We start from the raw sequence: 21628 nt of genomic DNA, 5'->3' as shown, positions 1-21628 counted from the left end.
ATTATAAGGATATATGGAACTCGAATATTTCACTAGTAAGAAATACTTTGGACTTATAAAGTGACTGTATAAATGCTGACATTCACTAATTAACATTCTTCACAGGTAACATGTTAATAAACAAAGTATTACTTTTCTCATTACTTCCATATAATTTTAAAAATCCAATGTATTCCAATTCATAAAGCAGCCTGATTTACCCTTATCGCCCATGATAAACAACTGAAAGATCTCGGTTTTTATACCTTCATATCTACCATCCGTTCTGAACCGTATTTTTTTGAGCAAATCTTACAATCGCAGAATCACTTCTCAGGCTTTTATTAATAACTCTTCCAAAGATAGTAGACTCTGAGTTTTTCGGCGAAGATAGGACCGATCCTTTGTGATGCGTGCTGGCCATTTCCTGCTTGTTCTGAGATTGTATAAAGTGCGGCCACACGAATCGCTGGCGCTCAGTTGTCCACTCAGATCGCCAAGATGTCACTCCTACACGAAAAACAAGTTCGAGTTCTAAAACTGTTCGAAAGGCTTAATGTCGCAGCCACTGGTGAAAATATTCCGACTGACCAAATTGATGCACGTCTTGTTGGCAAAGTAGGACAGTTGGCCAGCAATGCTTTCTTCTCATGCTTCTTGCCTGAACATTTGGAAGAAGCAAGAAGGCTTATTGAAATTTTCTACAGTAAGTCTTTTGTTTTTTTTTTTAATTATATATATTAGTAAATTTAAGCTAAATAATGTTTAATTCTACCTTATATATTTAATATATATACTTAATCCCAAAACTAATTAAATACTAATATACTAATACTTACTTGTTAATTTAAATAATAATATATTAATTAAATACTACTAATATATTAATTATAATACGAATTAAATACTATTAAAAACTAATTAATTAAACGATAACTGAAGAGCGGAGTGAAAGAGCATATAAGAATACTTATTTTAGTAATAATATGATAATAATAATAATAATATGATAATATTTAATAACAATATGATAAATGCTTAAATAAATCTCGTATAATCAATAACCTTATATGATAGAAGAAATCATTAAGAAATATTTTTGTAAATTTTAGAACCTCTGCACAATACATCGTTTTTTTTTTTTTTTTTTTTTTTTTTTTTTTTGCTTTTTTTTAGAAAACTGATTTAAAGCTTTGCTAAGACTGATTAAAGTTCTATGCTTAGATCCAACCATAACATGTTCACAAACCTAGCAAATTGAATAAAATATGCTTCTTCACTAAATTGTTATTGATGACTTTATTTATTAATTCAAATTTTTAAAATTACAGAACTCAAACTCATGCTTATTACACTATAAAAATAATATTTATATTTGATGTTTTTAATTCATTCAAAAATAATATAAATAATAATTCCTCACATAGATTACTAACTATCCCTTATGTCACATTATTCTTACATGGTTATGCTTAATTTATCCTTATGCGCATAATATTTAATTCTTCTTTACATGTTTAATGATTAAACCAATATACTAAGATATTATTTCATTATAATAATTCTTAAATAGTACTCTTTTTCTCAAATGAAATTAAAATTCTATCTATGAAACTATAATTTTATTATTGGGATCATTTTTATATGGATAATTATTGTTTCATTTAACGTTAGGTATTTAATAATTAAATTGTTAGATTAATAAATCTATAATTAATTATTAATCTTTAATTTAATAATCCGTTAATTATAATTATCCTCATGTAGTTACTTTTAATTAATTTATTCTATCCTTATGCATTAAATGTTTAATTTCTTCCTTATTTAAACAAATAAGGATGGAATTGAACATTATATTGGCTTAATCATTAAAAAATGATTAAACCAATATATTAAGGAAACATTTGTTCATTAATTATTCTTAAATTATTAATCTTTTATGAAATTGAAATTAGAATTACCCTTTTGACGTTAGTTATAATGTGTAACTAATGTTATAATATGTAATGAATGGGTAATTAATATTTAATTCTACATTATGCATGAAGTAATTAGTGTAAATATAAATACTCTTAATTAAATCATTCTAATTAAAGTAATAATACTTATAATGGTAATCTAATTAAAGTAATTAATAATATAGTTAAGATTGTACATACCCTTAGGTAGCTTTCAACTAAATATTTAAACAAAAGTTATATTTTTAATGGTTAATACAATAATTGAAGGCATGGTATCATCTGCTAAACTAAGATTTTTGCCACTTCTTAACATTATTTTTTTATATATAAGTTAAACAAAAAATATTAAAAAAGCATGATTACATTTTGTTCCGATACAATTGATTTTCGGTCAAAGAAAAAATTTCATGATCTTCATCGAATTTCGTGAAAATGAGATTCTAGTAGAAGTAAATAGAAATTGTTCGTCTTCAATAGCGAATAAAAAAAAAGATTTAATTTTTAAAATGTAGCTTTCAAAATGATACAAAGTATTTTTAATCAAAATTTTTTTATTTTGATATACAGTTGATATATTAAAGTATTTTAAATGTATAAAGTGAATGCTATACAGTATAAATAAAACAAATGATCTATTACTAATTTTTTATATCATTTTCTATTATTATTTTGCTGTTAGTGTTGCCATTCTTTCTCCTATCGACACAATTTATATTTTTTTATAAATGACGGAGAAAAACTAATGACAATTTAGAATTTAAATGCTTTTCGTTAGCTTCGTCTTATTCATGACAAACATCTTATTTATGGAATTCATCAAACGCGATTTTATTCAACTTTTACCTAGTACTGAATTATGGTTTATCCAAACAATTTTAATGTTATAAGAAAACATCAGCTGAAAATAATATGATGCACTAATTAATGTAATAATATACACTAATTAATGTAAATAGATTATAATGCACTGATTAATGAAATAATATGCATTAATTAATGTAATAATATGAACTAATTAATGTGAATAGATTAGTGTTCTTAAGCATCAAGGTAGCTGTACATGAAGAAAGAATTTCTGGTAAAAGTACCATACTGTATGGTATTGATATTTCAAAAGGAAAAAAATTCCTGTTAATGAAACCAAAATATACTGTAATTAAATCATTTTATCTTTCATATGGTTCAACGGTTTACCGATTTACATTAAATTTGTCTTTGTTGCACGGGGAAAAATATTCGGTAAAATTACCTCACATTATGGTAATTAATTTTCTGGTAAAAAAAATCATAATTCCCCTTAATAAAACCAAAATATGCAGCAATTCATTTGATAACTTTTTCGATTATATGATAACGGTTCATCAGAAATTCTGATTTTCAAATTTATAGCTTTTATTACCACACGTTTAGCAAAAAATACAATTCTGAAAAGTAAATTTAACGTAATTGGTTTTTAACTATAAGTAATCATGACAATTTGCCTAATTTTATCACATGTTATGAAACCATACTTTATTGTTAACTTTACCAAATTCATTACAAAAGAGTTTTGCTTCTATAAAAATCACTGATTTCTTAGGTCACTGATTCCATAGAGCCTAAAACACGGTAAATTGTACCATATTCTGCTACTTTTTACCATACTTTTTTCTCGTAGTATGCTCAAACTATGATATTTATTTTCATTACCATCATAAAAAATTCCTCAACATGTTATCCTTTCAGGCGCTAAGGACTTTGATGACTTTGTCCACTTGGCCGAACAAGCTCGTACCTTTGTGAATTCCACACTGTTTGCATACGCTGCTGAAGTAGCCATCTTGCATCGAGCTGATAGCAGGGGTGTTATTGTACCACCTATCCAAGAAGTTTTCGCCGACAGGTTCGTCCCAGCTGATACACTCCTCAGAGCATTCTCTATTGCTACAACCAAACCCGTTGGAGATGAGGTGAGCCATCAAAATAATAGATTTCCCACATTCCACATTCTAAAATAATAGACTGACTTGCTAATAACCAATTAAAAAATATACTAATTTACTGATTTAGCATTGCACCTTCTTTTACTTTATAACCATCGTTGAACAGTCGACCCAATGTCTTTGGTTTACGACTGCTAATGTTCAACTCCTTAGCCTTGTAATTTTGAACCCAATCCAGAAGACAAGGGAATTCCTGGATTAAGTATTTTGAAAAATCTGCCTTCGTCGAGGGCTTTTTAATGAAACTAACCGGCATTTAGTTACACGAAAAAGAAAACCATGAAACCTCTCGACTGTTAGCCTGACGGCAAGGGGGCTCTAACCCATGATCCGTCTACCATTGAGGATATTTTACTTCAGCACTGCAGTCGGTGTGACTTGGGTGCGGAATTCGTATCAACCAGCCATCGCTGGGATTCGGACCCGGTTCACCTCATTGGAATGCAAGCGTCCTGAGCGCCAAGGCTCGCAACTTGTTTTAGAAAATGAACTAAAAGTCTTCCAAATAAGATAAGACGTTTTTTGAGGACCGATTATTATTTTTTTATAGACTATGACTAATGATACGCCGACCGGATTGTGTCTTGGTCAAGGAGCTGACCTTTCATCAGAGAGGTCCAGGGTTCAAATCCCGGACATGGGGTAAATGTACTTTTATTTTCTGTCCTTACTGTGGGAGCTACATTGGCTCACCTAATATGGTGTCTTTGAAAGGGTGGCCAACAAATCTGATACTTGATACTGATACTTGAACAATACTGATACTGGTACTGATACTGATACAATATTGAATAACGAGTGTCAATCGGATCAGAATTGGATCAAAAAAACTAATCATATTCTTTATTATATTCGTTACAGTATCAGTCTAGTTTACAGGCAACGAAATCTCTGATCACTTCTACACTAGATTTTTTATGACTAATCCTCCACTTTGCAAAATACTTTTTTTTAACTTGCCTTTAAAAAAACCTTTTAATAAACATTTATTAAACAATTATTTTTTTTTTCATTTATTACTATTATTTTGCTTTTTTAACATTCACTGTTATTAATCTTACTGATAATTTATAGAAAATTCCTACTAACGAATGATTCCTTTACCTTTTTAAATATACATTTTTTTTGCAATTTTTTTTTCGGAAACTAGCCTTTTCGAAAAAAAAAGTAACATTCGCAGCAAACTACTAAGTAGAGCTTAAAATAACTTTCAAATATATTTTTTTTTTAAAAATTGCAAACTATTGTTACGTTATGTTCTTGATAAATGAAAAACAATTATCAAAATATTTTGGTAAAAATTTAAAATCATTAGTTGGAATTTGAAATAGAAAAATATTTCAGCTCAAACTTCAACGTGTAAAAGCTTTTTGTGTAGAACAACAAAGTAACGTAACTGGTCAGTAATTTTTTAACAAATCTGGTCAGTAATGCAGAATTTATAACGGTTTTAATAACATATAATTTATGCATGGATAAAAATGCATTACTTTTTCAATTTAAAATAAAATATTAATTCTAAAGTGTACTCAATATTTAAAAAAATATATATTAAATATTGCACATCTTTCAGAAAATCCCAACGCCTCCCTAGAAATCTGCAACGTTTACTGGGGGAAGGGAGGTAATAGCACCCACGTTGGGAAACTATACACTAGATTATGTGACAGAGCAGCTAATTTACAATCCAACAGCCTTTAAGGACTTCATCACTTTTTTGGAGATATTTTCTCTTAGCTATAGTTGGTCGCAATTATAACGCAAGCTTTTATTTTTTAAAATTTGTTACCTTAACTTTAAAAAGAAAATCTAAATCATGTTTTTTTTTTATTTGAAAAAAAAACATGATTTAGACTTTTATATATTTGATCGTGCATATACTGCGTTCGTAAAGCTTCATCAGTTAAATTAAATTTTTATAATTTTAAATCTATCATTAACAATGAAAGAGAAAACGGAACAAGGAATGCTAATTTCTGCTTAGAATCTAAGGTTTAATGATACGTTTCAGGGTGATAGTTAAAATTTTGCAAAATCTCTTATTTTAGTTCACTTCATTACCATTTTTTTTCCTTTTATATTGTTATATAAATAGAATTATAAAATAATTTCTTCTATACTTTTTAATTAGATTTTAGGAAAACATTTCTTATTATTAATTTATCTACTGTAAAACTAAAAGTTAATCTTTATTAAACAGTTTTGAGTTTAATGGTTTTAGATAATAATTTTTTTTTCGTTACATTTATTTAAAATTCGCTCACAAGTTAGTTCATAATTAATTTTATTTTATAAAAACATTTTTACACTTTTAGTTTTATTTCCAATAATATAATATCGTTGTCTGGAACTACGGCTGAATTTCAAATCTGAAGTCACTAGAAAACCATTCTCAACAAGATTTGAAAATTTTATTGAACAACACACCAAAAGCATGTAAAAATTCGGGTTGAACAAGTATTTTTAACCTTTACATGCCCGAATGGGTAAGTAAATATTGAAAAAGAGATACCATAAATTGTCAATTGTCCCTAAATTGTATAACCTTTGTTGAATAACCGACCCAATTTTTTTTTGGTGGGGCGGGGGGCTTATGACTACTAATGTTCAACTCAGAAGCCTTGTAATTTTGAACCCAATATAGAAGACAAGGGAACTCCTGTATAAAGTATTGGGAGAAATTTGCCTTAGTGGAGCACTTTTTGATGGAACAAATCTGCATTTGCGTTACATGGAGAAGAAAACCACAAATACCTTCCGCGATTAGCCTGACGGCAATGGGACTCTAACCCATGACCCATCTACCACTAAGGATATTTTATGTCAGCACTGTGATCCGTGTGAGCCGGGTACGGAATTCGCACCGACCTGCCATTGCTGGGATTCGAACCCGGTTCAACTCATTGGAAGACATACTCTCTATTTCCTGAGCCCCCACGGTCAGCACCTTCTTTTAGAAAATAAACTAAAAGTCTTCCAAACTTAAACTTTTCATTCGGAATTCTCGTTAAATAAGTGATATCATTGTCGTCAACTTTTTATTCGAAATTCTCATTAACAGAGTGATTTTTTTGTTTATGTTAACTTCTTATTCGAAAATCTCATTAATAGCGTGATGTCATTGTTGTAGTTTACTTTTTCTTCAAAATTCTCATTAACTGATCAGACGTCATTCTCGATGTTAACTTTTTATTCGAAATTCTCGTTGACAGAGGTATACCATAATTGCTTTTAATTTTTTATTCAAAATTCTCATTAACAGAGGGAGGTCATTGTTTATGTTGACATTTTATGAGAAATTCTCATTAAGAGAGTGATGTTAGAGTTAATTTTTTATTCGAAATTCTCATTAACAGAGTGATGTTAGTGGTAATTTTTTATTCGAAATTCTCATTAACAGAGTGATGTTAGTGTTAATTTTTTATTCGAAATTCTCATTAACAAAGTGATGTAAGAGTTAATTTTTAATTCGAAATTCTCATTAACAGAGTGATGTCATTGTTGATGTCCATGCAACCGGTAATGTCTTGGATCCAGAGTACAAGCTTGCATATTACAGAGAAGATGTTGGAGTCAATGCTCACCACTGGCATTGGCACGTTGTTTACCCATCTGTCTACGATGTCAATTTCTTTGGAAAACCAAAAGACAGAAAGGGAGAGCTTTTCTACTACATGCATCAACAAATGTGTGCCAGGTATGCTACCATCTCCACACTCTTACAACATGCCAATAATTTTGATCAGTTTTAAATAGTTTGCTTCATGATCATTTTTTTTAATCCCCTTCAACTATTTTGATGAAAAACATATCTATCTTGCTCAGCTTGATATTGCTCAGTCTGGAAAACGGGTACATCGAGAAAAAAAGTCCAGATCAAATTACGGTATAAAGCACCGGCACTTTGAGTGTATCATTCGTAACATCCATTTTCACCGTAAAATATTATACTGTAATTATTTACACTAACATTCATTTAACTGAGAGTGATTCAGGGATTTTAATCTAATTATTACTGTTAAAATTATGGTACATCAGATTTTCTGTTCCGTAACATGTTCCAGTAAAAATGGATTTTACGGTAAAAAGTACGGGCATCCTTAGTGACAGAACTTTTTACCGTAATTTAAACCGAAATTTTTTATGGCGAGACATAACTTTATGTATGTTGTCTGGCAATCACGAGATAAAAAACGATACTGTACTCAGTCTCATCTCGTGATTGACAGCGATTACTTGAAATTACATTAAAATAGTAATACCCATTACTTTTCCCATTCAATTACTGAAAAAAGTACCGGAGCTCTGAGTATCAGTACTTTTTACCATAATTTTTATAGTGTATGCTAGATTTCCTTACCTCCCCTTGAAGGAAATTGTAAAAATACTTTCATCTGATTTCTAAGAGCTTAATGACTTAAGTTCTTTTCTTGTGTAAATGGTACTATATCTCAAGTGTTAGATCGACAGTAAGGTCTATTTTTTTTTCAATTTCAAAACACACTGAAGAGTACTTTTGCAAAATGACAAGATAAAAAAAAATTATTTTTTGTTCGTTTATTTGCTTGCATTTAAAAAAATCTAAAAATTTTGATTGCTTAAATACTTTTTTATTTTAAATTTCAAGCGAGTTCTCATTTTTTTTTTTTTTTTTTCATTTTCCAAAACTTTTCTAATTTTGGAGGCCATTTAAGCTTTTACATATTTTTCTAGATCATCTTGTGACATTTATTCTTAAAATCATTGAAACCATTAGGAGGCTTGCATCATTTTTGGAAGCAGGATCTTAAGAATGTATTTAATAATTAGTGAACTTGGAAAATCCAAGTTAAGTGATATTTTTTAATAACAGTAAAATTTAAGATATAATTTTAGGTGCAATAAATATGTTGCTTATTTTTCAAGATCATTAAACAAAGTAGTTTTCAATGTGAAAATATGTTTTGTAATCAATTTCCTAATATTTCTATTTAATCAAAATAGAATTACTTATAACTTCTAAAATATTGTTTACCACTAAACTCATCACTTTGTTTTCTTTTAGGTACGATTGTGAACGTTTCTCCAACGGTTTGAACCGAATGGTGCCCTTCCACAATTTTGAAGAACCCCTTGAAGGTTATGCTGCCCACCTTACTCACATTGCCAGTGGACGTCACTATGCCCCTCGTCCAAGTGGTTTGGCCATGCATGATATGAGATTAGTAGACGTTCAAGATATGCAGAGATGGACCGAACGTATCTTGGAAGCCATCCACCTCGGAAAGGTCACCGATGCCGAAGGAAATGACATTGTTCTGGATGAAGAAAATGGTGCAGATATCATCGGTTCTTTGATCGAATCCAGCTACGACTCCAAGAACAGACAGTTCTATGGCAACTTGCACAACTGGGGACACGTTATGATGGCTTACATCCATGATCCTGATGGTCGATTCAGGGTAAGATTTTTCTTGATAAGAAAGTTTCATTATGCTAAAAATAAGCATTGTTAACTTCGATTTAAATTAAAATCTATGAAATTCTTCCATTAGGAAACTCCAGGTGTCATGAATGACACTGCAACCAGCTTGAGAGATCCTATTTTCTACCGTTTCCATAGATTCATTGATAATGTTTTCCAAGAGTACAAGAAGACTCTGCCAGTCTACGACAAAGATAACGTAAGTTAAATTAAGCCTAACATTTGCCCTTAAAAAGATATGAATTATTTGTTTCTTTCATGAGACTCTGTCGGTCTACGACAATGATAACGTAAGTTACAATTAAATTAAGCCTAAAGGCTTGGTTTCTTAGGACAGGACGCCGTCAGCTGGAAATCAGCGTTAACCTCTGATTGGTCCATTTGTGAGTTTGATAGTATACGTCATCGAACGCTCATCTTGAACTACAATTGCCGTCCAACTCAACTGCAGTTGGATTACAACGTGACGTTAACCACAGAAGCAATGGCGGACAACATCCAACAGCGCATTGAAATCAGCCAAGATTTTGATTTTGACATTAAACATAGCTTCTTCATTAAACATAGCACTCTTCATTTAGCTCAGCTATAATGTGTTTTTTCTTGGACAAAGTCATTATTTGTTCTCTAAAACACTGGTCGACAATAACAAAATCAATGCAAATTCAAAATAAATATTTGTTTACGTTATTAACGCATGCGCAATGAGAGATAATGTCTGCGTTAGACCGACTGCTCACGCTGAGCTAACAAAAAAGTATTTTTTTGGCGTCAGATCTACGTCAACTTTCCGCTGACGCCCAGATAAGGCGCTAGTTCTAAGAAACCAGGTCTTGAGCTAACAAACCAGTATTTCGTTGGCGTCAGCGTGACGTTGACGTCCCGCTGACGCCCAGATAAGGCGTTTGTCCTAAGAAACCAGACCTTAACATGCGCCCTTAAAAAGACATTAATTGCTTGTTTATTTTATGTGAGCTGATTGAGTTTCCATTCAATCAGCTCGCATATGAACTGAAATTGAATATGAACTGAAATAAAACATTCTCAGAAAATATTAACAGCTACTTTGAAATACATTATCATGAAAAATCTCGACAAACTTCATAAAGTATTAAGGGAAGTACAAACATAAGGCAAACAACGTTAAAAAGCACAAAAATATTTATAAAATACAGACAGCTGTTTCGGATGCTCAAAGGGCACACTTCATCAGTGCAACAGAAAGAAATGAGAGAAAACAGGGTAAATATAAAGAAAGGTGACGTCACAGGAGGGTTTGCTCTAAACCCTCTTATGCCGTCGAACCCACGAACTCTCGGACATGGGCCCAGCTCCCTACCGAAAAGGCTATACCGGCCACTTTAGTTCTTATTACCACACCTTTAGTAAAAAATACATAGCTGAAAAGTAATTTTAACCGAATAAATATTTTTCATGCCATGCTCTAAAATATCAAGAAAAAATTATCACATTTGCCAAATCTTACGGCATATTATAAAACCATATTTTATCGTTCATTTTACCAAAAGCATTACGAAAGCATTTCGCTATAAATTATCAAGCTATGTGGTGTCCCCACAGAGTCAAAAACACTATATGTTCCACGATATTCTAATAGTTTTGACCATGCTTTTTCTCAGTGTAGTAATCGAGATAGGCAAACTATATGTTTTCCTCTTAAATTTCAAAAATTTCAATTTTATTTGAAATTTTACATAAGCTTTCTTTATTCCAAAGATAAAATAAAATGATAAAATGTATTTGAACTCTTTACGTGCGAAGAACTACGCAATAAAACTGAACTTTTTATGTAAGTTTTTCAATTTCGTTTAAAATTTTTGAATTTCTTACATTTAATAATGACAAACGCACACTTTATAATACTAGTTATTAAAATTAAACTAAATTCAGTTCTTCATATGAAATAGTAATTATTTTTTGAACTATTTTTATAATTTTGCAGTTTTTTAATTTTAAAACTATTTTAGAATCTGTCTAAATGAATCCTTTTAATCCTAAATAAAGATTTCCGAAATTTAAAAAAAAAATGATGAGACTTTAAAGAATTGAAATATAATATTTTTTTAAAAATGTTATAAAAATTTTGTTTCTTAATTCCACACTGTTATTTTTTAATTCATTTTTTTAATACCACACTTATATTTCTTAGTTTATTTTCTCAATACCACATTGCTATTTCTTAATTTATTTTCTTAATACTGCACTACTTATTATATTTTTTTGATGTTTATAGTTTAAAAAAATTTTAGCAAAATACCCCTTTATAATTTATTTAAAAATAAAAATTATATTTTCAAATGCATATACTAAAATTAGAATTTGGACAAAAATTTAAATATTTACAACTTATTTATCCAAAATTAAAAATTGCGATTACAAATAAAATATAAAGTAAAGACTTAGTTTAAAAAAATTAAATCTGGAGAACTTGTTTATTTAAAATTAAATATGTGTTTCCAAATAAATAAAAAAGTTGTAATTAAAACTTAAATATTGTCAACCTATTCACATCAAACAAATACAATAAAATTAAGATTTAATTAAAATATTTAAATCTCGTCAACTTGTTTTCTAAAAACTAAAAACATGATGTTACAGTAAGAATTTAGTTAAAAACTTAAGTATTCTAACTTGCTTATTTAAAACTAAAAATTATGATATCAAATATATACAATAAAATTAGAGTTTGAATAAAGTTTTAAATCTTGTTAATTTACTAACTTAAAATTAAAAATGTGTTATCAAATAAATATAAAGTAGTAATTTAATTAAATATTAAATTATTGAAAAGTTGTTTATTTAAAAAATAAAAATTGTGTTTTTGAATAAAAGTAACAAATTAAGAATTTAGTTAATTAAACATGAATAAAAAAATAACATTCTTATCAATTTATGTCACAGCTGAACTTCCAAGGTGTGTCTGTTACTGGCATCACTGTTAAAGTTATTTACAACTAAAAATTGTGATGTCAAACTGATGTAATTAAAGCAAGATTAAGTTAAAATATTGAAATCTTGACAGTTTTTTTTTTATTTAAAACTAAAAATTATGTTTCTTTATAAAAGCAATAAAATAAGAATTCAGTTTATTAAACATAAAAATAAAAATAAAAATTCTTATTAATTTTTGTAACAGCTGAACTTCCAAGGTGTCTCCGTCACTGGCATCACTGTTAACGCTAAGATCCAAAATGTTATCCATACTTTCTTCAGAGAAGATGAGTTGGAACTTTCTCACTGCTTCCAGTTTGGAACACCAGCTTCAGTCAGGGTAAGTATTACACAGATTTCACTATAGAACCCTTTTTTCGTTGTCACATAAAATATTACTTTAAGCGATTTCCTCAAAGCCTATGATCCCCTATACCAGGGAAGGGCAAACTACGACCCGTGAGCCAACTGTGGCCCGCCGGAAGATTTTATCCGGCCCGCGGACCGAATTTTAACTTTTTACTTTCTCTATTTTTGTTCTACAAAACATAAATTAATTAAAATAGTTAGCATTAACAGCTTCAATTGATAAAATGTTGAAAGCAAAAGTTCCTTATAGAATAGCCGTAGATTAGCTCCAAATAGTATTTGTCTTTCTCGTTTAGCAGACATATGGAATCTAATATAGGTGAATTGTACTTCACATGAGGCTTACTACGCATTTTAAGTTCCAACGAGCGGATTTTTCTTCCGGCGTGAGTTCTAACATAATTTACTGCGTATGGAAAGGCTGCACGCATACAACGTCATTGTAAAAAAAGGTGAAATTATTAAATGTATGAAATGGCTACTGCCTTTTTGAGTTATTTGTAAACATTTTTAATCCCAAAATGGCAACTAAAAAATGCAAAGTTGATGTAGAGTGCCATGCGTTCAATGGTGAATTGACTTTATTTTATTTCAGGAGTTAGAATTTTTATTTTAGAAGTTTTTACTCGGCCCACCAAACTTTTTTTTTTTCTAGATTTTTGGCCCACGACCAAAAAAGTTTGCCCATCCCTGACCTATACGATATAACAGTGCAAATTATACGCGATTTTAGTACAGCTATTTTCATGTTTATAACATGATTTTACTACAGATCTGTATATGTTTATATCGCAACAAACAAACCTATTCTCTGATCTGGGCTACTCTAGTCTCACTAATCCTGGCGATAAAATAAAAATGTCCGTTGAAATTTATGAAAAGAATGAAGTTTGATTTTATAACTTTTGGGGGGGGGCAGCAGACCAATCTGAAAAATGCAGCTCTCTGTGTTCAATTCCTTAGCCTTCTAATGTTGAACCCAACGCAGAAGACAAGGGAACTCTTGAATCAAACACCAATGCCTTCAACTGGCCTTCGTCGCTTCAATTTGCTCTCGTGGACAAACGAGCCTTTGTAGAGGACTTTCGAAAAATAAATAAATAAATAACTCGCATTTGTGTTACGAGCAGAGAATAAATACGAAAACCTCTCATGGATAATCCGATTGCAAAGGGATTTTAACCTGTGATCCATCTACCACTGGGAATACCTTGCTTCAGGCAGGAGAAAGATTGAAATCGACCATCTATCGCAGGGAAATGAACATATACTTTCCCTTGAACCATCAGAGCTCAATCAAAATATTTGTAAATTTCTTATCCTATATTTAGCATCTTGGCACAACATATAAAGTTAAATTTTATTAATATTAAATTTATTAATATTAAATTTATTAATATTAATTTCATTAATATCGCATCACCAGACATTAGTCCTGCACACAATCAGGAAATAAGCCAAAGTAAAAGAGAAAACTCAGATTGTTTAGACAATTCAGCCACGAACTAAACGGTGTTTTTATAAAACCTTGATATAATTTTGAGATATTCTATATAAGCACTAAATCGAATTGTTTTATTTGTCTAAGCTGATTTCAAAGGCCGAGGAACTGGGGATGGGGCTGTAGCCCCTCTCACATTTCATAAATACTGGGACACAGCCCCTTCTAAGATTAAAATTTTTAATTTAGTATCTGTGTATTTAATTTTACAAGTAAAACAAATAGATAATTTTTCTTTTGTGTCTGAATTCTAGAAAAAAAATGCCTCTATTTCAAGCGAGTGTTAATGTTTCTTGGGAGAAAACTGCTACCTAATCATCGCTTACTCAACCTCCTCCCGCAGAATAAATGTATGGCTCTATTGCTGAACACTAGGAAAAGTTATTGGTTTTAAAAGTGAGAGGGCACAGAATAAAAAAAAACAATTAAGCAGAATTTAAAAAAAATAATTAAAAAAATTTAAAAAAAAAACAATTATATGAGGGATAAATAATTTACAGGTTTTTTTAATGTTATTTCATTATTTGTGTTCGAAGGATAATTATCTGAATTCTAAAAAAAAATAAAAAATTTGTATCATAGGATTATTGTTCTTTATTCAGAAATATCGCATTAAATTATACCAAAGGATGAGTCTTGAGAAAGACTTTTGGTTTTTCCCATTAATAGTTTTCTATCATTGGATATTTAGAACATTTTTTATATACATGTATTTTTTAAGCAAACATTTAGAAAAAGTTAACACAGTAAAATTTACATCATATTGCATCAATTTTGTAAATTAATACTTAATATCATGAAATCAAGTAAAAAATTACTTTATGAAATCCTGTCCGAAGGCGATTGTTTATTTCCTTAAAAAGAAAAAAAACGTAGCATTTTGAACTCAATCAAAACATTTGAAAAAAGTCAAAATCTAAACCTATATGGGATACTAAGAAAACGTATACTTACGATTGTGTTTATAGGCCGCCATTTTGTGCCGTAGTTTTACCAAAACCAAACGATTCTCAAACCTACGCTTTATGTATACAAATTCATTTTTCAATAGAAGCAAATTGGATTTGGTTCTTCTCACTTGGCATAGCCAGCACAGTTTTGCGTAATAGAGAAATATCTATCTCAAATATGCGTATCAATTCTTTCAACAACTTACGACCGGCTGGTTCTATGCTTTATGTATGATTTCTATATTTTATTCGTATCAAATGCAAAATATAAAAGTACTTTCTGATTGATTAGGCAAGGTATCATCATTTGGACCATGAATCTTTCTCCTATATTATCTCAGCTGACAACGCCAGCGGTGCTGAAAAATCCGCAACAGTGAGGATTTTCCTTGCACCCAAATACGATGAACTTGGCAACATCATCCCTCTAGACGAGCAAAGGAGACTGTACATCGAAATGGATAAATTCCACACAGAATGTAAGCATAGTATTTCGTCAACTTTAGTGCTTTCATCCCGTGTGCTCACGTACTTAAACTTTTGCTTATGGGGCATGATATTCTGAACGTGGAACTAAGTATATTTAACAATTAGCTATTTTAGTTATTCAACAAAGAATGCGTCACGTGATTATTTATTGAAGAGGGTTAACTATACACTATGGCATTTTCCGAAAACTGATTTTTCCCATTTTATTTTTGTCTAACTCGGCAGTATGCACATGTTAAACATTTATCTGAACGTTTTTATCGAAATTCGTGGAAGAAAAAAATACAGTTTTTTTTTCTTTTCGTTTATTTATTTCAACTAAAATACGATTTTTTAAACCTTTTTTTCTATATTGTTCACGCACTCAGGATAATTTTTCTTAATTGTTATCTGTAAAAATACATAATAGATTATTTTAATCTCTTCTCCGCTCTTATCGTACTCGATAATTATCTTTACTCATATACAGTGGCGTACGCAGAATTTTTTCAAGGGGGGTGTTGTCAAGGGTGAAAATTTTTTCAAATTTTCTGAAGCTACTAAAAGAAATTCGAGTATGTAATAAAGCACTATTATTTCCCTAATTTAGACAGCTAGACAGTTCTGACTTTTTATTTAGACAACATTGTTTAGTTAAATTTTGATTTGATTTTTTAAGTTTAAGAACATAATGTAATATCTTCTCGCATGTAATATCTTCTGAAAAAAGTCCAATGTCATATGGGTGGGAAGTAACACTTTGAGGAGCACTTTCACATTCATCAGATTTTGTTATGCTAGAAACGTTTTCTTCAACGGAAGTATCACATTTCTGTACAACAGAAAAACTTACATTGTACTCCGTTCCCCCTTTTATATAATTTTTCACCGCATCTCCAAAATTCTCGAATTGTCTCAAAGATTCCAGAATCATCGCGTAAAGACCTCGCGAATGACAGCCAGTCTCGAAAACTATCGCGACTGGCAGAACAGAAAGGAACCAGTCCATAACAGTATCACGTGAATTTGGTTTCAAAAGTACAACCCTATTATAGTAAATGTTTTTTTCAGTATTCTGAGAAATACCGTGAGATAAAAAGGTAGGCATAAGGCAAATAAAAATATATAGTCTTAAAAAATAATACCCGCATAATTTCTACTAAAATGCTTATTTTTGCCATTTTGTCTGAGCTCAAGGGGGGTGCTCAAACCCCTAAACCCCTCCCTTGCGTACGCCACTGCTCATATAAATACTAAGTTGCATCCATTATTTGTTTTTACTCTATTTTTGACAAGATTATTAAAATTTTATATTTATGACGGTCATCATGGAATATCACAATAGTCTTACCTCATATAAATATTTAATTGTAACTTTGGATGAGCATTGCATATTTTCGTTTTTGACAAGAGTTCAAATATTATGCATTTAGTTCAGTCATAACGGAATACCACAATAGTTTTTATTTATATAAATATTAAATTGTAACTCCTGATAAAAAACGTTTTGTTTTATTTTTAACAAAAGATCTAAAATTGTGTAATGCTGGCGAGCAATATGAATACCAAAATTATCTTCACTCATATAAATATTTATTTGAAACCCTAAATGTACATAGGTTGTTTTACACCATTTTTGACAACAAAAGGTTTTGTATCCGTCGTTGAAGAGCAGACCCAATTTTTTGGGTTTAGGACTACTAATGTTCAACTCCGTAGCCTTGTAATTTTGAACCAAGCCAGAACACATAGAAGCTCCTGGATCAGTACCCCCAGAGGTATTGATTTATTATGGAAACACGGAGGACTTTGCGACTCGATAAATTTAACGTGCATCAGTCACCATTTACTACACGGGGAGTCTTCGTCCGGCGGAGATCGAACCCAAGAGTTCTTGGACATGGGACCAGCTCCCTACCAACCAGGCTATCCCGGTCTGACAACAATAGGTTGTCGAAAATTGAGTAATACAAATCAGTACCAGTACATTACAGACCAGTTTTTTTTAATATTTTATAACGGTCGTTGAATGCCGACCCCATTTTTTAGTTAACGACTCCCAATGTTCAACTCCTCATCCTTGTAATTTTGAACCCACTCCAGAAGACAAGGGAACCAAGTATTAAGAAGAATTTGCCTTCATTGAGCACTTTTTGATGAAACTACCCTAATTTGCTTTGCATGGAGAGGAAAACCACAAAAACCTCTCACGGTCCAACCTGTGATCCGTCTATTACTGGGGATATTTTGCGTCAGCGTTGTTGTCGGTGCAAGCTGGGTGAGGAATTTGCATCGCCAAGCCATCACTGGAATCGAGCCCAAGGTACTTAATTGGGAGACGAGCGCACTGTACCACCACGGCTGTTACCAACTGGTTTGTAAAGATTTTGTATTTAGGACAGTCATTGTAGAGTACTAACTACTCATATAAATATAAATTTTCACCCCCTAGTGTGCGTTGTTTGTTTTTACACCATTTTTTTACAAAAGTTCTAAAATTATGTATTGCGGACGGTTATTATAAAACACCCTAAATTTAACTTTTTTTTTAACTTTTAGTGAGACCAGGAAGGAACACAATTGTAAGAAGCTCCACAGACTCCAGCGTAACCATTTCATCCACCTACACCTTCAAAGAGCTGTTGCACGGTGAAGATCTGCAAGATGACCGCACTGAGTTCTGCAGCTGCGGGTGGCCGCAACATTTGTTGGTACCCAAGGGTAACGACAAGGGCATGACCTTTGACCTTTTCGTGATGATTTCCGATGGCGAAAAAGATAAGGTAAATAGATATTTAAAATGTATAATATTTTAGTTGAGCTCGTTTTTTATTATTTAAAAGAATTAATTAGTTGAGCTTCAAGAGTAATAATTCTCAACCCGATTTACTCAAGAACCGATAAAAGCTAACAGTTTTTTATTGCTGACCGGTAAAGTTTAATTGACATTATTTACCTGTATACAAAATAGTGGCACTTAAACAATTCTTCAACCAGTTTGCTTCGGTTCATTTACATGCACGCTATATTGAAAAGTATTTTGAATCAAAATCTACTTAAATATAAATACAATTTATACTATTTAAAAGAAGAATACTATTTTGAGGTCCGGTCGGTGCCTGCCCGTGGTTGAGAAACAATACTCTAGAGCATTATTTAAATAAAACTGTTAAATAAATGAAAAATTCATTCCAACTATTTTTAAGCGCGATTTAAAAATAAAAGCGGTAAGCGTTTCGAGGCTTCGTCTACACCGAAGAGTCATTACATTATGACCACCCTGCTAGTAACATGTAGGACCACCTTTAGCCCTCAAAACTGCTAGCACCTGCCGTGGCATTGATTCCACAAGGTGCTGATAGGTAGTCTGAGGTATCTGGTACCAAAGCGCTCACCAACTGGTCCTGCAATTCCCTCACATTGCGAGGGGGTAGCGTGGCAGCACGAATTTGGTTTTCCAAGTAGGACCACAAATGCTCTATTGGATTAAGGTCAGGTGAATTTGGGGGCCAAGACATGACTTGAAAGTCACTGGAATGTTCCTCGAACCAATCTATGAAGATTCGACCCTTATAACATGGTGCATTATCCTGTTGGTAAACACCATCCCCTGCAGGAAAAACTGTTGCCATGAATGGGTGAACCTGGTCTGCAACTATGTTCAAGTAGCTTACAGACGTCAGAGATTGTTCTATAAGGATTATAGGTCCTAATGTGCCCCATGAAAACATTGCTCCTAGGCGAGAAACCATGAAGACCTGTGCGAGCCCATTGTTATAGATGGAGAGTGGTCATAATGTAATGGCTCTTCTGTGTATACAGCCTATTTGAGCGACTGAAATTTACAAGGAAATTTACATGTTTCGTCTAAATTTTAAAACATGTTTTTCACTAAACCATTTTTTTTAATCTGGGGGAGAATTTAACTTTCATGAAAGTTAATCAATTCAAGTAAAATTTTGTCTGTTTTGAAATAGCTTTTCATATAGAAATTGAACACTTTTATTTCATTTTTTTTTTTCATCAATGTTATTCTTCTTTTTTAATTTTATTTAAATATCATACTCATCTCTTAATGTACCGACTTTTAAGAGAGATCCTTGTCCAAAACAAATAGTTTCTTCCAAATACTGCGTCACACAAGCCATTGACCTGTCAAGGTAACAAGGGAATTACTTCTGGGTCAATTTAGATGGTGAGGTGCTGCAATCTTATCTCCATTTAAATCTGTTTTTTTAAGGTTTCGTAGCAATATGAAATGATGTTTTGTGGGAAAATATGCTATTTTTATGACTGCTGTGAGATTGCAACTGTTACTCATGACTGTTAGCTCAAGTTTAGCCTATCTAAAGCCAGCGCTATCAACGATTCTGCTCATATAAGTCGCATTTTTACCAGCAGTCTGCTCCGCATGACAAAAACGGTTTTTCCATGTTATTATATAGAGAAATAGTGTTTTGGGGAGGGGAGAAAGTTTTTTCAAATTTTACACATTTGCTAAAACCGCCAGTGGGTTAAAAAAATAAATAAAATTTTAAAAAAACCGATGGACGGCTACATTTTTGGCAACTTATCGCTAGCTATCCGAAAAGTACCCACAGATTTGTAGAAAAATATCACGATGAAGTTTTTCTTGATTGAGGTGATCAAATTTATCTGTCTTTATGTAGGTTGCAGCAAGTAGCACTGCAAAACTGTGCAATGATGCTCTAAGCTATTGTGGTGTTATGGATGAGAAATATCCAGACAAACGAGCCATGGGATATCCATTCGACAGAACCATCACAGCCGAATCACATGCTGAATTCTTGCAACCCAACATGAAGGTCTCCAACATCACTGTACGATTCCAAGATTAAACTCAAAGAACTGTCTTCTCCTGCCTGTATTCGAAAATGCTTTCTTTAATTGAACTTGTTTAATTCTGACCATGTGAAAAAGAAATTGTAATTTAGTAAATGTAAATTAGTATCATTAAAATATTTAGATCCAAAATTTGTAAGAAAAGAAAAGAGGTTCGTCTTTTTCATGTTAACTTATAAATTATAAGTCACGGTCCACTTTTTGAATAAGAATATCAAGTACAGTCATACCTCGTTAACACGAAATCTGCTGTTCTATCATAATTATTTCATGTTTACCGAATTTTATTTTATCCGATACAACATAAGAACAATTTATTTCGTACTATTAATTACATGTTATGTACTAAATCAATGCATGCAAACAATTCTATTGTGATCCAAACAAACTTAAATAAGCTTTAAAGTTATAACTACTTTAGTGAACAATTTTACTTTAACTATTTTATTTGTTTGCCATCTGCTACTTCTGACCAAAGGAAGAAAATAGAAATAACATTCCTCAAAATGAATGATTGGGATTTTACTCATCATTCACTACAATAATACAATTACTAGGTCAGGTATTATATTATAACATACTATACTACCATACCTAATTATTTATTATCTATGCTGCATCCAGTTACCTTTCATGCTAAGTGATAATCAGCTTGAAAATTTCATGTTAAACATGTAAAATACAACAATAATTGACTGCTGACTCACAGGACCAAACATGTGTTTCGTGTAAAGCGATATTTCACGTTAAGCGATTTCGCGTTACTGAGGTTCGAGATTTAAGATTTCGAGATTAAAAATCGTACATTCCCCATGCCGTCAGTCTAATCGTGGGAGGATTTCGTGGTTTTTTCTCTCCGTGTAAAGCAAATGCTGGTTAGATCCACCAAAAAACCCAAAAGGCGACTTTCCCTAAATACTTCAGCCAGGAGTTCCCTTGTCTTCTGGATTGGGTTCGAAATTACAATGCTATGGAGTTCAACATTAGTGGTCGTAAACTAAAAGCTAGATCATCTATTCAACAACAGTTACAAAATAAAACAAAATAACCATGACATGTGAAGGAATCCCGGCGTTGTCTGGTCGATACGAATTCCGCACCCGGCTCGTACCGACTACAGTGCTGACGTACAATATCCT

The 21628-nt window shown here is 31.6% G+C and overlaps 1 protein-coding gene across 1 annotated transcript; it reads left to right on the top strand.

Moving 5' to 3' along the window:
- The first annotated feature begins 454 nt into the window (after positions 1 to 454).
- LOC107451659 (hemocyanin A chain) lies at positions 455 to 20638 on the top strand. The gene is made up of 9 exons (XM_016067823.4): positions 455 to 685; positions 3666 to 3889; positions 7411 to 7619; positions 8967 to 9363; positions 9457 to 9585; positions 12544 to 12678; positions 15451 to 15637; positions 18186 to 18409; positions 20297 to 20638. The coding sequence occupies exons 1-9, from the start codon at positions 481 to 483 to the stop codon at positions 20483 to 20485; spliced, it is 1899 nt and encodes a 632-aa protein (XP_015923309.1). The 5' UTR covers positions 455 to 480; the 3' UTR covers positions 20486 to 20638.
- Positions 20639 to 21628: the final 990 nt, after the last annotated feature.

The sequence above is a fragment of the Parasteatoda tepidariorum genome, chromosome 10, assembly GCF_982258835.1.
Source record: "Parasteatoda tepidariorum strain Cologne lab strain chromosome 10, Ptep-v5.0, whole genome shotgun sequence".
NCBI lineage: Eukaryota > Metazoa > Arthropoda > Arachnida > Araneae > Theridiidae > Parasteatoda > Parasteatoda tepidariorum.
The sequence above is the reverse complement of the archived record's forward strand: the minus strand, read 5'-3'. Positions and strand labels throughout refer to the sequence as shown.